This window comes from Astyanax mexicanus, chromosome 11, assembly GCF_023375975.1.
Source record: "Astyanax mexicanus isolate ESR-SI-001 chromosome 11, AstMex3_surface, whole genome shotgun sequence".
Classification (NCBI taxonomy): domain Eukaryota; kingdom Metazoa; phylum Chordata; class Actinopteri; order Characiformes; family Acestrorhamphidae; genus Astyanax; species Astyanax mexicanus.
Window position 1 is genome coordinate 20,008,196 of NC_064418.1, and position 17,621 is coordinate 20,025,816.

Genomic DNA, 17,621 nt, shown 5'->3' on the forward strand with positions numbered 1-17,621 from the left:
AGACCTGGCTTAGTCATAGTAACAATGATGAAGTTGTAGCTTTAAATTATTCTATTCTCCATAGAAAAGATAGAATTTTAAGGGGAGGGGGAGTTGCAATTTACACCTGAGTAAATATATTTTTTGTCCCTCAAGGTTTCACTTCAATTGCTGCCTCTAGGTGATTTTAACCTAAACTGGCTTTCTAATGCATCCGATCACTTAAAGGAAATATGTGTCAATCTTTTACTAACACAATTAATCAATGAACCAACTCCAACTCCAAAAACCCACCAAGTCAACCCTGATAGATCTAATAGTGTCCAATAAAGCTGACAAAATAACTGTTTTTTTTTGTTGTTGTTATTTGTGTGCTGTTGGACAAATGAATTTCCCCATTGGGGATTAATAAAGTATCTATCTATCCATCTATCTATCTATCTGCCTCAGGAGTTTTGAACTTGGCATAAGTGATAATTGTCCCATCGGATGCATGAGAAGCAGTTGTACAAACAAAACAGGCTTTTGGTTGGTGGTTAGAAGAGATTTTAAGAAGCAAGCTTTCCTTTCTGACTTGGCAATGAGTGAAATCTACCTTACTTAAGGAATCCCAGATGTTGATGGGGCACTTAACCATTTCAGTAAAACCTTCCTAACTGTGGTAAGCAAACATGCCTCATTCAAAAAGTCAAGAATAGGAGACAGGTCAAGCCCCTGTGGGTGAAGTTTCCTCATTGTTTAAGGCCAGAAATAAAGCTTGGTCAACTGCTAGACACTCAGGGGAGAGAGACTATCAACAGATACAAATGTGCCTCTGCTGTTAGAAAAGCTAAATCAGAATAGAACCTCAACCTAATTACCTAGAAACCCTCAAAACTTCTGAAATATAGTAAATTCCCTCAAAAATAATTCCCCTCTTTTTCCAACCAGTGTTTTAGTTAATGATCAACTGATTTCTGACCAGAAGGAAATATGTCAAGCTTTTAACTCACATTTTGCTAGAAATATAAATAGACACAAACATAATGAATAAAACTGATTCCAGGTCTACTGTTTCTAAAACACATGGTCTCTTCTCACTTTCTTCTTTTGCCATTTTCTCCATGTTTAGTTGCTAATGCCCTGGCTAAAATTAATTAATGGAAAGCCACTGGAGAAGATGGACTGGACCCCTTTTTATTGCGTCTTGCAGCCCCAATTATTTTACAATACATTTTGTACATTTTTAATCTCTCAGTTTTATCTTGCAGAATTCCCAGGGTCTGGAAAACAGCTCATGGAATAGCTCTGCATAAAGGTGGTGAGAAAACAGAGTTGAATAATTAAAGACCAATCTCAAATCTGTTGTGTTTAGCAAAGATGTTACAATCTCTAGTGAACCAATAAATTAAATCATTTCTTAAAAAAAACAGTTTTATTTAAATATCAGTCTGGTTTTAGAGAAGGACACAGCACTATCTCTGATACAACACTGGTTTTAAATGATCTCTATTCAGAAATGGACAAGAAAAAACATTGTGCAGCTATTTTTATTGACTTAACAAAAGCCTTTGACACAGTTGATCACTCTCTTCTTTTAAGGAATTTAAAAATGATTGGCTTTGATGAATCTGGACCCAAAACTACCTCACCAACAGAAAACAATGCAAGTCATTGAAAATTAATATAATTTTAAACTTGGTATCTGTGTCTGAAGGCATACCACAGGGTTCACTTTTGGGTCCAGTTTTATTTAATATATACAGTTCCTTCTAAAAAAAATTGCATATTCTGATAAAGTTCATTATTTTCTGTAATGTACTGATAAACATTACACTTTCATATATTTTAGATTCGTTACACACAACTGAAGTAGTTCAAACCTTTTATTGTTTTAATATTGATGATTTTGGCAAAAAGGTAAAGAAAAAACAAAAATCCCCCAAAAAACAAAAATCTAAAAAAAATTGCATATTTCATCCGACCAATGAAAGAAAAGTGTTTTAATACAAAAAAGTCAACCTTCAAATAATTATGTTCAGTTACGCACTCAATACTTGGTCGGGAATCCTTTTGCAGAAATGACTGCTTCAGTGCGGCGTGGCATGGAGGCAATCAGCCTGAGGCACTGCTGAGGTGTTATGGGAGCCCAGTATGCTTCGATAGCGGCCTTAAGCTCATCCAGAGTGTTTGGTCTTGCGTCTCTCAACTTTCTCTTCACAATATCCCACAGATTCTCTATGGGGTTCAGGTCAGGAGAGTTGGCAGGCCAATTGAGCACAGTAATAACATGGTCAGTAAATTTACCAGTGGTTTTGGTACTTTATGCAGGTGCCAGGTCGTGCTGAAAAATGAAATCTTCATTTCCATAAAGCTTTTCAGCAGATGGAAGCATGAAGTGCTCCATAATCTCGTGATAGCTAGCTGCATTGACCCTGCCCTTGATAAAGCACAGTGGACCAACACCAGCAGCTGACATGGCACCCCAGACCATCCCTGACTGTGGGTACTTGACACTGGACTTCAGACATTTTGCTTCTCTGTAGCCCAGGTCAGGCGCTTCTGCTGCTGTTTCTGGTCCAAAAGTGGCTTGACCTGGGGAATGCGGCATCTGTAGCCCATTTCCTGCACACGCCTGTGCACGGTGGCTCTGGATGTTTCTACTCCAGACTCAGTCCACTGCTTCCGCAGGTCCCCCAAGGTCTGGAATCGGTCCTTCTCCACGATCTTCCTCAGGGTCCGGTCACCTCTTCTCGTCGTGCAGCGTTTTCTGCCACACTTTTTCCTTCCCACAGACTTCCCACTGAGGTGCCTTGATACAGCACTCTAGGAACAGACTATTCGTTCAGAAATTTCTTTCTGTGTCTTACCCTCTTGCTTGAGGGTGTCAGTGATGGCCTTCTGGACAGCAGTCAGGTCGGCAGTCTTACCCATGATTGCGGTTTTGAGTAATGAACCAGGCTGGGAGTTTTTAAAAGCCTCAGGAATTTTTGCAGGTGTTTAGAGTTGATTCAGATAATTAGGTTAATAGCTCGTTTAGAGACCCTTTTCATGATATGCAAATTTTGTGAGATAGGAATTTTGGGTTTTCATGAGCTGTATGCCAAAATCATCAGTATTAAAACAATATTTCAGGTGGTGTGCAATGAATCTAAAATATATGAACGTTTATTTTGTTATCATTTCATTATGGAAAAGAATGAACTTTATCACAATAAGCTAATTTTTTGAGAAGGACCTGTATATCAATGATATTGCTGCCTCTGCTTTTACCTCAGACTGCAAAATCCACCTTTATGCAGCTGACACATTTTTATATTTCTCAGTTAATTCTGTTCAGGCTGCAGCAAAAAAATTACAGAGCTCATTTAATGCTTTACATGTTACATTGTATAAGCACAAACTCATTTAAAATGCCATGAAAACTAAGTTCATGTTGTTTTCCAGATCTCTAAATACTGATTTTAGTACTGTAAACATTACAACCCTGGAAGGATCCACCATAGAGAGTCACAGAATATAAATACCTTGGCAAATGGCTGCATGATAAACTCAGTTTTAAAGCACACATAAATAAACTAGTCAGTAAATGCAGACAGAAGCTGGGTTATTTTTAAAGACACAAGCCCTGTTTTCCCATGCACACCAGAAAAAGATTAGTTGAAGCAACTTTACTCTCAGTGCTGGACTATGGCGACATTATTTATAAACATGCTCCCCCTAGATCCCTCAAATTATTGGACTCAGTGCATCACTCTGCACTGAGGTTCATCACTGGAGATCCATACAGAACTGATCACTGTGAGCTGTATGCAAACATTGGTTGCCCATCTTTAACGATAAGAAGGGAAACACACTGGTTGATTTTTATTTATAAAACACTCTCCGGTCATTTGCCAGAATACATCACTTCATTGATTAATGTAAACAGCAGTAATTATCAGACTCGCATTCGTGACTGGATCAGCTGCCAGTTTTCAAGAGTTTTTATTGAACTGGAAACATCTGCTTATAGCTGCAATGCACCAGTTCTTCTCTTAGTTCTTTATTTCCTTTATTTTTTTTTATTATTTTATTCATCTTTTTAATAGTTTTGCATTATTGCTTTTTATAATATTTTATATTATTGCCTATAGTAAGTTTATTTTGATTTCCTTCTATTATTATAAGGTCCAAGAATGTAGTGCTGGGACCTTCTTGAAATTGTTGGTTTTTTTCTTATTGTTATTCTTCTTCTCGGCTAAAATGTAATCTGGAGCCAAAACTATAAGAGCTAGAAAGACCAATCTTGGTCAGAAGGTACAGTAGGTGGCGATATAGCAAAGCAATTTAAGTTTTGGATAATAACTCATGAACCATGGTGTCTATTCTGAAAAATATTTTGATTTATTCCTTGGGTAAAGCCACACAACTTTGGACTATGAAGCCCACTTAGATTTTTTGCAAACTTTCATAATATGCAAAACATACTTTTGCAAACTAGTCCTTGATTTTTTACCAATCCTGACATGTTTGATTTCATACAACTTGGGAAAGTGTGATCTTTAATAATTATCAAAAAATCTTGAAATTTCTACACAACATGGCTGCCATATGCAAATTAATCATCCTGAAGTAAAGCTAAATTTACTCTAACAGCCATAACTTTTGAATGCTTCAAATGGTTTGAATGCCACTTAAGATTTATATTCATGTCTTGATTCTGATTCTAAATTTCTATAGATATATGCCACCAGGGGGCGGGGCTAAAGCTAAATAACTGTTTCTTAGCAACCGTACAAGCAATCAAGCTCAAAATTGGCAGTTATCATCAAGGGCCCATATGCTAGAACCTCAGCTCCTGTATTCAGCATTTTGAAGTTGCATTAGAGGTATCAAAACTGTTAGCTGCAAGACTCAGTGGCCCTGCATTTGCATATTGGCAAAGTTGAATGCAGTTTTTGGACAAACGCAATTTTTGGCCACTTTTCAGACACACCTAAATGCTCGCCCTCGCAGACCAAAGGAGCCTTTGGAAGTTTACGCTGCTGATCTCAAGAATTTAGTAGCTGATGCTTTTCCCCTGTGTAGCCCTGAGGCACAGAACTGTGAGGTGTTCCGACGTTTTGTGACTGGTCTTGACCAAGCATTGCAGCTTAAAATCCACGAGCATGGTGCAGTTACTCTAGAAGCTGCATTAAAGGTGGCAACCCAGTGTGAGCGGGCACAGTTAGCTCTGACAGTAGCAGCCCACACACCTGTTATGCCTGTGACTGTTACTCAACAATCTGGCGCTACTTCACATCCTGCCTTAGCTGAATTAACAGCTGCTATTGCTGACCACAGAACAGACCTGCATGCCTTGAAACAAACACATCTACAACATACTGAGAAGAGACTTGACCATCTCACATGATAAGTGTCTGATTTCAGCATGGCCTGCCAAGCTGTGTTCACACTCCGCACCAATCTTACAACACAGCTGCATATGCCTGGACAAGTGGATGTCAGCGGGACCAAGCCGACCTTCAGTGGCGTGACTGTGTGGACTGTTGTGTCACATCTTCTCACTACTACTACAGAGGACGTCGACCACACCAAGAGGGATCCCCACCTCCTTGACACCGAGCTCGTTCACCCAGCTGGACTTTTCGTGAGGATGATCAGCATGTTTCCTGCTATGACACCTACCCTGATACTCCTAGACGACCTTGTCAGTCTCTGCCTCGCTCTCACCAGGTACATCACCGGCAACCTACGAGGGAAGACTGCTCCTCTCCCAGGTTTCACCGTGACAGGTACTCTGTACGCTCCCCCTCACCAGAAAGCCATCCACACTCATCTTACCACTCCTCACACACACCACGACGCTCTAAGCACCACTATGGCTGCTCCCCATCACCTGATTCACAATACACACATACAAGACCCCCCTCTTCATCCTCTCCACCCCCACTCCACAAGGCTCAGATAATTCTCAATCTGTTTATGATCAGGGAAACTAATAGCAGCTGGCATTGCGGACCAAATGTCAGCTTCCAAAACCCCCTTGGTCTCCCCTAACGTTGAGTCAGGTGCAGATACATCACCAACTCCCTACATTTCAATTACATTCTTTGGCTCAGAACAGCATGCACTTATTGACACATGTGCTGTTAGCACAGATAGCACACCTAGTGGTCCAACACCAACAGTAGACTTGTCCGAGACATGCCTTGGCCCAGATGAAATACCACACCTTGAGAGTCTGTTGAGAGATTTTGTCGACGTTTTCAGTTCGCATCCTTACGATTACGGTCGAACGGACCTTGTCCATCATTGCATTGATACTGGTGCAGAAAAAACGATTAAGTTACGACCTTATCGTGTGACGCCAGCCACACAAGCAGTGCTAAAAAGGGAAGTGGATAAGCTCCTCGTGCATGCCATTATTGAGGAGTCGCATAGTCCGTGGTCAGCACCGGTGGTGCTCGTCCGAAAAAAAGATGGCACTCACCACTTTTGCGTAGACTATCGTCGGCTTAACTCAGTGACAGTTAAAGATTCACACACACTTCCTCGTGTTGATGACTCTCTAGACAGGCTTGCTGGTGCCCAGATATTCAGCACCATTGACCTTACTGCTGGTTATTGGCAAATTCCACTTCATCCCCGAGATAAAGAGAAAACAGCATTCTCTACTGGTTCTGGCTTATTTCATTTCCGGATGATGCCGATGGGGATTTCGAACGCCCCTCCGAGTTTCCAGCTTTTGATGGAACTTGTTTTTCGCGGTCTTCACTGGGATATCTGTCTAATATACCTTGACGATATTATCGTGTATAGTACGGACTTTACCCAGCATCTTCAGCATTTAACGCTTTCATGCTGCTGGTCTCAAATTAAAGCCGTCCAAATGTCACCTAGCTCGCTCCTCTGTCACGTTCTTAGGCCATCACATCTCCTGTGCTGGAATCCAACCTGATCCTGCTAACATCGACAAGGTGTCTTCGTGGCCTGTTCCCCGTCCAGCCACAGAGGTGAGAGCCTTCTTAGGCATTTGCTCCTACTATAGGCGATTCATTCGACAGTTCTCTCATATTGCTGAACCACTCCATCGTCTTACACTCAAAGGTGTTTCCTTTGAATGGTCTTCTGCCGCCAATGATGCTTTTTGGATCCTGAAACAAGCTCTAACATCACCACCTGTCTTGGCTTTCCCAATCTGTCAGCTCCTTTTCTGTTACATACAGAAGCTTCCCTGCATGCAATTGGAAGTGTGTTGTCCTAGAAGGTGGTAAAGAGCATGCTATTGCTTTTGCTAGTCACATCCTCTCTGCTTCAGAAAGAAAGTGGTCAACATTTGACAGTGAGCTGTACGCCATAGTCTGGTCTGTGCGTCATTTTCGCCACTACTTGGCATTCCATCCTTTTACTATCGTCACAGACCACAAACCATTGGTGGTTCTCAAAAGCTTCCCCTTGATCAGGATCACACTGGAAGGTGTGCACGTTGGGCTGTCGAACTAGATCTCCATGACTGGACAATAGTACACCGTGACTGCGCTAAACATCTTAATGCGGATGCCATGTCCCGTCGCCCATCTGAATCACCTCTGGAGCCTTCTTTGGTGCATCCCAAGCCTCTGCAGACTTCAACAGCAACGCAGAGAACCACAGAATGCGATAAGCAGACGTTGGTTCAAGGTGGTGACTGCCAGCCTAAGAACTTGAACTCATCGTTCACGTCTACAAACCTGGTCCATATTCAGACAGACTGGGATCTGTCTACAAAACAACAGAGTGATCCCGACATTGCAACAGTTCTGGACTGGATGGAACGCGGTCAGCGTCCACGAAATTGCAAGCTTAGAAAAGCATCTCCTTTCCTTCATAAGCAGTGGTCTCAGTTCCCTCACCTCACAGTATGTCTCATACCAACGTCTCATTCTGTTATTCAGCAGGTGGTCATTCCTCATTCACTAATTCCCCTAGTACTACACTACATACATGGTCACCCAGCAGCAGGACACTATGGGCCTGCTAAATCACTTAATAGGGCATTATGCTCCTTCTACTGGCCTTATATGTCTTCTGATATCCATCAGTATTGCCGCGAGTGGGCTGCTTGTCAGTCACGTTGCTCTCCAGTACCTCGTCCTCAGGCCCCACTTGTTCCAATTTCACCCAGTAGACCCTTGGAAATTGTGGCTGCTGACCTTACTGAACTGCCAATATCAACCAAAGGTAACCGTTATGTGTTGGTTCTGATGGATCTGTATACCAAATTTGTCAATCTCTATCCATTAAAGACGCAGACAGCAGTTTCGGTGGCCCAGTTCATCTTTAAACAGTTTATCCATCAGCATGGTGTCCCCGAATCCCTTCACTCTGATCAGGGCAGACAGTTTGAATCTGATCTTATTAAGCACCTTTGCGGTCTCATGGTGATTAGAAAACTGCCTCACCCTATCATGGGCAATGTGATGGGGCTGTTGAATGGTATAATCACACGCTTAAGGAAGAGCTCTTTAAATATCTGTTTGAGCTAGGACGTGAGTGGAACGACCATCTTCCACAGGTCGCGCTGGCCTACAATACCACAGTGCATGCCAGTACAGGGTTCACACCTTTCTACCTAGCCCATGGACGTAATGCACGTGTTCCGGTAGATACATTGCTTAGCACATCTGCTTCGCCATCTTCCAAACCGTCTATAACTCCGGCTGCATATGCTGCTTCGTTGTGCGCTAGGCTTAAGGAAGCTTGCCAATCAGCCACAGCTTTCAGGAACAAAGCTCAGGAACCTCAGCAAAAGTACTATGACCGGCATTTAAAATATAGCCCATACAAACCAGGCGATTTAGTATTGATGGATGATCCAGCTAATCGCAATAACAAGCTTGCTCCATGCTGAATTGGCCCTTTTGTGATTTTGGATGCTATTGCACCAGAGGGCCAATCCTTACCAGTAGACTTCCGGGTTCGCAATTTAGCCTGTACGTCGAGTAGGCCCAAAGTGCTACATTATAATCGGCTCAAGCCATTCGTCTCTAACTCGAGCGGTGCGAACATTCCAGCTCCATAGCCCAGGTCTGATGTTTCATCTGGCTCTTTGCTCTGTCCTTTATGGCCTGAAGTACCTTTAGCAGCTCAGTCATCTACTTTAGCAGCTCAGTCACCTACTTTAGCAGCCCAGTCACCCATGTTAGCTGCACAAGTGCCTCCTTTAGCTGCTCCAGCTGCAGCCCCCAATAGTCAGTCTCACCATTCCAGTCAGGGTACTAGCACACATCAAACATCCCCTGGCCCTCCTTCACACACTTTCCTGACACCTGTTCTTCCTGCTTCCGCTCAACACAAACGCTCAGCTCATGCCCCCCCTGAACAACCACAGGACACTCAAAGTCAACACAACACACCCCGCTCTTGTGCAACCCGGCCGGGAAATGGACTGGCCCAAGGTGCAGTCAGCGCAGAGTGCCTTCGCACCTCAAAGACTATGAACTCTACTGAGTACACTGAAGTTCATGCACTGTTTGGAACTCTCGTGGGACTCTGTTCTTGCTGATTTTTTCATGTCAGTTGGACTTGTCAGAAACGGGCCAAAGAGTCGGAGCATTTTTTGCGCAGAAAAACGGGGCAAAAGAGTCCAAAAGCGGAGAGGGTGCGCATTTCTAGCGCAGAAAAACAGGGCAAAAGTGTCTAAAAGCAGAGAGGGTGCGCATTTCTATCGCAGAAAATCAGGCAAAAGAGTCTAAAAGCGGAGAGGGTGCGCATTTCTATCGCAGAAAATTAGGCAAAAGAGTCTAAAAGCAGAGAGGGTGCGCATTTCTAGTGCAGAAAAACGGGCCAAAGAGTCTAAAGGTTGCCGTAATTAAGGAGTTTAATATTAAGAGACATCATGAAATTAAACATCAATTTGAAAAATCTGTTTACACAACACTGTCAAAGATAGTAAGTCAAGTAAAATGGTGTGTAAATGAAATAATCAGGGAAAAAAGTATTATTTAAAGTGGTATATTTCATGATTTGTTTTATTACAGAGTATGAGTGTGTGTGTGGTGTACACAGCCTTCCTAACCTGCAGCTAAATGTAGTCTCCCAGTCGTAGACAAATAAAAGCTTCTGATGATATTCACCATCCAGCCTGCCTCTGTTCTGTTGTGGTTCCGGACTCGCTACCGTTTTGCTGTCCAAATGGACTCACAGCCCAAGAGTTGAGTAAGAACTTTCACTCCACATCCACGTTTTACAAATGTAAAAGCCCTGTGTGCCTCATACTGCAGCAGCTGAATGATGGAGTTTTGCCATCAAGCAGCCGGCGCTCAGAGGGAGCACAATTGGCCCTGCTCCCTCTGTGTGGGTAGATGGCACTCTCTCCCCACATCACTCCTAGGGTGATGTCTGCAGCACAGGGTGTCTGTGAGCTGATGTATAGGAACCGAGCCGCTGCGCTTTCCTCCGAGCGCGCTGGCTGCTTGGCAATGCTGCATCAACAGCAGCTCGAAAAGAAGCGGTGGCTGACTTCACATGTATCAGAGGAAGCATGTGTTAGTCTTCCCCCTCCTGGTGGTTGGGGCATTACTAGTGATAGGGGCAGTCCTACTGTGTGGGTTGGGTAATTGGCCGTGTAAATTGGGTAGAAAATGGGAAAAAGTTGACATAAAATTATAAAGATAACTCTCTGATATGCTGTTTTTATAGGACCCCAAAATATGTTTTTATGCAGGAATGCATAATAGTATGAAAATAGTAGTATGGAATGTCTTCTTCAAGGATTTTATGGTCTGATTTGGTAATACTCAAAACTCTGTTTTATACAAAACCGAATGGACATTTTTCCTAAGTTTGGTATACAATTGCTCCAAAATTATACAGTAATACCACTTCTTACGTAATGCATAAATAGTATGTAATGTCTTCTTTAAGCATTTCATGGTGTCATTTGATAATTATACTTTTGGGTTTTCTAGGACTTCAAAATCTGGTTTAGGCAAAACCGATTGGACATGATGGAAATGATACAGTAATATCACTTGTTACTCCTGAAATTAATGATATGGAATGTGTTCTTCAAGACTGTTTTGGTCTCACTGGATAACAATTTGATTTGCTGGTTTTATAGGACTACCAAATTTGGTTTGTGGACAAACGAATAGACATTTTTCCCAAGTTTGGAATACAATTACTCCAAAATGTAATTAATATTACTTGTTAATCTCGTTCTTAATAATATGGAATGTGTTCCTCAAGATATGTGTTCCTGTTTTGGATAACAGTTTGATTTGCTGGTTTTATAGGACTCTGAAATCTGGTTTGTGCACAACCGATTAGACATTTTTCCTATGTTTGGTATCCAATTACTCTAAAATGATACAGTAATATTACTTTTTGCTCATGTCATTAATATTTTGGAATGTGTTTTTCAAGACTGTCTTGGTTTTCTTGGATAACAATTTGACTACCTGGTTTATAGAACTCCGAAATTTGGTTTATGTTCAATCAAATAGACATTTTTCCTAAGTTTGGTATCCAATTACTCCAAAATGATACAGTAATATTACTTGATATGCATGATATTAATAGTATGGAATGTCTTCTTCAAGGATTTCATGGTCTGATTTGATAACAATTAGATTTTTTTTGTTTTATAGCACTCCAAAATCTCTTTTATGCGAAACCGAATGGACCTTTTTTGGGATCTATTTACTACGAAATTATACAATAATATCACTTAAAACATATATCTGGGATACATGAGAATGAGATCTTTAAGAATTTAGTGCTGTGATATAAACGATTTGATTTGCTTATTTAATACCACTCCAAACATTTTACACTGAACTTTACACTGTTCTACAGATAAGCAGTAGTATTATTTGTTGATTAGACCTCGTTAATTCATGTTTATTTAGCTGTAAAACTAGTTTCTGTTTCATGTTCAGTCTGTGCACGAGAAGCGCGAGTCTCTGCTCCTTCGGGTGAGCTGTGCACACGGCTACCGTAAAACACGGTTTAGTCGCGCACTCTAGTTTTCGGTGTAGAAAGCGCAACCGAGCATTTTCTAAGTGCAGATGGAGTGACCATGGTGATTATTCACAGTTCCTGAGCCCCTAAAAAGTACTAGCGATGCCCCTGGTAAGAAGTAACGATGCAGCACATAAAAAATGTATCGGAGTAAAAGTATTAAAACACAGGAAAATATGTAGTTAGTGAAGTAAAAGTGAAAGGAGGAGAAAACAATAATACCTTAACAAAGTACAGATACAACATTTTACTTATACAGCAGTGAAGTAGTTCTACTTCGTTAATATACATCTCTGGCTATAACACAGCCAGCTCTTCTCGTTGCATCAGGTGAGCTGTAATTAATATAAACCAATGACCAAACAATAAACCCGCAGGGAAGTGCTACTCCAGAACCAGGACTGAGAATCACTGAGCATCAAATGCTCACTTTCTTATCTGCCATTTTCCAGCTCTAACACAGACTACAATGCTCAATAGGACAAGACTAAATGTATTTTCACTCTGTTCACTCCCTGTAAAAAAGGATAATAATCCAAAACATGGTCTTTCCAGAATTCACTGGTGTTGCCCTAAATTAAGTCCGCTTGCAGTGACGTCAGTGCCCTGTAGCATTAGCCAAAAGCTAGCATTTTTTATGACTCTTTGCTTCACTTTGTTTTTCTTTAGCCATTCAGAGGTAGACTTGCTGGTGTGTTTTGGATCATTGTCCTGCTGCAGAACCCAAGTTCTTTCAGCTTTATGGCTGGAAATTCTTTTTCAGGATCTTTTGGTAGACAGCTGTATTCATTGTTTTATTTATCACAAGTCTTCCAGGTCCTGAAGCAGCAAAACAGCCCCAGACAATTACACTACCACCACCAAGTTTTACTGTAGGTTTTACAGTTCTTTGGATGTTTTTGTGGGGTCTTTTGAGACCTCTTGAATGAGTCATTGCTATGCTGTAGGGCTAATTTTATTCGGCCGGCCACTCCTGGGAAGAAGCTGTTCCAAGCTGTTCCAAGCTTTCTCCATTTGTGGATAATGTCTCTCAATGTCTCTCACTGTCTTTAATTTTAGAAATGGCTTAATAACCTTTTCCAGATTAATAGATCTCAATTACTTTCTCATTTGTTTCTGAGTTTCTTTGGATATTGGCATCAAGTCTAGCTATTGAGTATATTTTGGTCCACTTTGTCAGGCAGGTCCTATTGAAGTGATTTTTTGATAGAGTGGCAGTAATCAGGCCTAGGTGTGGCTAGAGAAATTAAACTTTGGTGTGATAAACCACAGTTAAGGCTTGGGGGGCAAACACTTTTTCACACAGGGTCATGTATTATTTTTTTTTTCTCCCTTAATTATGAAAACCTTCATTTAAAAATTGCATTTTGTTGTCTTTGACTAATATTTAAACTAGTTTGATGATCTGAAACATTTGAAAGTGACAAACATGCAAAAAAAAAGGAAATCATGAAGGGGGGAACACTATTTCACACAACTGTAAATTTTGGCCATAGTGTTTAGCAAGAAGACATTTGTATTTATTGTATTTATAAAGAATAGCACATCTGTTTTTGCAAATGATCTCTTCATGTATTGGACAGTAGAATGGCAATCATGTTCACTAGTTCCAATAGGCTGTTTCTGCTCTAAACTTAGGAACCTGCTAACCTGAAGAAGCAGTTCCCTGACCTTGCAGAGGATTTCCACATTCCTCCGTTCTTCCAGTCGGACCAGTTCTTCTCCAGTGTGTTTCGGATCAGCTCCTCTGGGCTGCAGTTGTGGACGCACTATGATGTGAGAGGAACCTGTTTTTTCAGGAACATGACTTTCTCTCTACACATTGCTGTCATATTCACATATTCACCAGTAGTTCAATAGTGAGATAAAATGTCCAGATGAAAAGAACAAAACAAATTTAGCTTCTATATCAAACTGCAAAATTCCATTACTGTACTGACCGTGCACAACGGTCACAAGGTAGTCTAACAAGTCTAACTATACCACCTGAGTGGAAGTGTAGAAGGTACCACAGTGTTTCATCCCAGACCTCTGTTTTTTAATAATGTCTCAATCAGGTGATGGACAACCTTCTGGCCCAGGTGAGTGGGAGAAAGCGTGTTGTTCTCTACAGCCCTCAGGATGCACTGCACCTGTACCTGTCTGGTAAGAGTCAAGGCTTGTTTCCTTTTCTTCTGTTTCATACAGATGCCTCAACTGTCCTAGATATGCATTTTCCTTACAGAACAGCAGATAAGACATCTAGCCACTGATGTGAGATAGATTGTGGGTTTTTTGTATTCATTAACTTTTGTAATTTTCTATTTTCTTTTTATTTCTCAAATAATATATTGAGCATCTGACTGGTCCTCCCTTGTCCAATATTCACAAACATTATTACACAATAATTACACAAACATCTCTGTACTTTTCTGCTCCCTTCTATGAAAAAACATAATTAGAATTGAAAAAAGTCTATGTACACTGCATGCAAACCTATTAAGCACGTTTTATTTTTGAGGATTTATTTTATTTATTAGCCATTTTATTAGTGATATATTTTGTAACTACAGTGCTCAAACCTAAATATGCAATTAAATGGCAAACAAAACAAAACAATTTAGCCGACCATCCATTCAGTCCAATCACAGTTTGTTTCTCTCTCAGTTAATTTAAGTCTTTTTGTTCACGTTTCTTGTGACCATGTCGACTATGTGCAGCAGAATCATTTATGGCTCTGTGATCATGCCTCAATATCCTGATTTCAAGAGTGCTGCATCCAACTATCCATTTTTTAATTTTACTGTATATATGGTATTAATGTCCGTAGACCACATTCTTCCCCAAGAATATACATCACCTTATATTCATAAATCCAATAAGCATTTAAGTTTTTACAGCTTGGAGAAATGATAAAATGCTTAGAAATGATGATGGTCACAGTTCTTAAAATACTTGCCCTAATATGTATGGAGACGAAGTTTTGGTTGCTGGAAAGGAGATGGAGTGCTTGTGTTGTTGCCGAGGTTGTGGCCAAGGTTTAAAAAAAAAAATACTTCTAACAGACTAAACCAGACTAATATACTGCTAAATTCTATCTAGTGTCATACTGTACTCCATTATGTGATGTTATTCCCTCCTGTTTCAACAGGTGATAAATCTGAGGTCTTGGACATTGACTCTCCAAACTTGGAGCGATACCCAGATTTTGTAAAAGCTTGTCGTTATGAATGTGTTCTCGAACCAGGGGACCTGCTGTATATTCCATGTAAGTGAGAAAATTCCCATATACCTTTTTTTTTATATCAGACTGACACAAGAGTGTGGCAAGTCCCTTAATCAGTCTAATCAGTCTACACCACACCTGTAATCATTTACATAACAGGCTTATCAGTGAGTGTATTTCTATTCTTAGTGATATCAGAGTTGCAGATATTAAAGTTATATGATTATAGCCCTTTAGGTAACAAATATCCAAGCTATAATATAAATAATAATAATAAAAAAAACAAGATGTTAACATGTGCCTGATGTTCTCCAGCCCTATGGTTCCACAATACTCTGGCTCTGCAGTTTGGTGTGGGAGTCAATGTCTTCTGGCGGCACCTTTCGATGGACAGCTATGATAAGAAGGACCCATATGGGAATAAGGACCCCCTGGCAGCTTCAAGAGCTCTGCAGTGTGTTGAGCGAGCTCTAGCTGGGTTGGAGGAGCTGCCGGAAGACTATCAGGACTTCTACGCCCGCCGTATGGTGCAGCTCATTCAAAGCCGGGCATACGCTGCCCAACCTACACAACCAGCACAATAAAAATGACTGTCATATCTGTTGTTCCCTGTTGTTTAGTCTTATTTATGAATATAATAGGGTTAAGCAGTTGAACCTGTCAGTTTTCACATAACCATAAAAAAAAACACTTGCTATTATTTGCAATGTCATTTCTTCAGCGATGATGTCACAGGAACTGTTTTTGATTTTATAGAGGGTAAACAGGGTTGAAACAAAACAGGGGTCATGTTAAAATTGCAATTTTTTATATAAAATGTATTTATCTTTTGAGATATAATTTATATTTAGTTTAAAATGGCAGACATATGATGACTTTAACAGCAAAAAACATTAATTGCAACCTTAATTTGTCTGATGTTCATTGATGATGTAATTGTGAGTAGGGATATATATTATTATATTATATCCTGATAAAATAGCAAACAGTCAAGACTGAGAAGTGTTGGATGAGCAGCAAGGCTGCATAGTAGTTTAAATTTGTAGCCTCTGTGGGGTGGTTCAACATGTTTTAAAAGCACTTAAACAAGTGAAATAACAGATTTTAAAATTGCAATTTAAGCATGACTAAAGTAAGTGTAAAAAAGTATAAAAGAAATATTAGCAAAATATATGCACACCCTGAAGAAGAGTAAGATGAATAAGTGTCAAATGTTTTTAAGACATAGTTGCGTTGCATGAATTCATAAAGCAGCTCTGTTTGTAGCCTGATACACAGCATGTTATAGCTGTTTAAAGGAGGAAGCACATTTAACCTGAAGAATTAGAAGTGAGCTGTTTGTATCAGAGAAATTCAGAAAAAACATATTAGAGATGATTTCAATAAAAAGGATAAAACATCAATTGAACTACACATAGCAGACAAAAATGGTGGAGTTAACAATAGACACTAAATTAGTGCTGGGCGGTATGACCAAAAATGCATATCACGTTTTTTCCGAGATTCTGGTGATTTTACAGTATATCACAGTATTTTTATTATTATTGTATTTATATATTTTTGCATGACTGGGCTTTTATATAGGCTGTGACTTACATGTACTGACGTACATGTAATATAAAACTTTAACACGGTTTCCTTCTCATTGGAAAAGTTTATTATTTGTCTCATCAGTCCATAAGTGTTTCAGAGGCAAATTCCACACTGGCATTCTTTTCAGCATTTATTACTTAGTACATCAGTGATAAGTTTTTCTTCAGGATTTTCCATACAGTTGTTCTGGCTATACATTATATTTGTGCAATAATTTTGACTGATTTTCCATCTTCTCTCAGCTTAACAATTTGGTTACTCCTCTAACTATAAATATCAAAATATCAGAAAATATCAGAAAAAAGAGATCTAAAACTCTACTTGGACATTCAGTGCAGTTTATTATTCGAATAATCAATGTATGAGGACACACGTGATCACGTACTGGTACTTTTGCTCACAAGACAAATAGGTGCTATCTTCTAAACTGTGTAATAGATTCAGATGTAAATACCTGAAAATAAAAGCTGAAATTTCAAGTTTCTTTTGTCAGTCTGCAGCAGAATTAAAGGGATTAGCCTCACTGTTCCAATTATTTTGGAGGGGAAAGCAAAGACACTTAGACACTGGCATAATGCAAAGACACTTAGGTATTTAAAAGATAACTTTAAAATGTATTTTTTGGTTTTTAATCATTGAAATAAGAAAGTTGGGGGATATAAAGGGCATCCAATTCAGAGAATCATCCAGTAGTTGTGTGGACCAGGCCCTGAAAAAAAATAAGATCATTAAATAAAAGAAAAATGGAAACACTAACTCATTCTGCATTTATTATACATTATATCAATGATTAACATGTTTCATGAATTATATAGTTTTTAATTAACATAAATAAGTCATAGAACAAACATTTAGTGTCTAATAAACTGTACTTAAG

The 17,621-nt window shown here is 39.9% G+C and overlaps 1 protein-coding gene across 2 annotated transcripts in view; it reads left to right on the forward strand.

Moving 5' to 3' along the window:
• Window positions 1-15,755, forward strand: part of tyw5 (tRNA-yW synthesizing protein 5) — a 93,308-nt gene extending 77,553 nt beyond the window's left edge. For both annotated transcript variants that reach the window (XM_007239514.4, XM_007239515.4), the window contains 4 exons: window positions 13,585-13,722; window positions 14,004-14,091; window positions 15,077-15,193; window positions 15,467-15,755. In XM_007239514.4, the coding sequence (XP_007239576.1) occupies window positions 13,585-13,722; window positions 14,004-14,091; window positions 15,077-15,193; window positions 15,467-15,735 (612 nt within the window). In that variant the 3' untranslated portion in view covers window positions 15,736-15,755. The remainder of the gene's footprint in view (window positions 1-13,584; window positions 13,723-14,003; window positions 14,092-15,076; window positions 15,194-15,466) is intronic.
• Window positions 15,756-17,621: the final 1,866 nt, after the last annotated feature.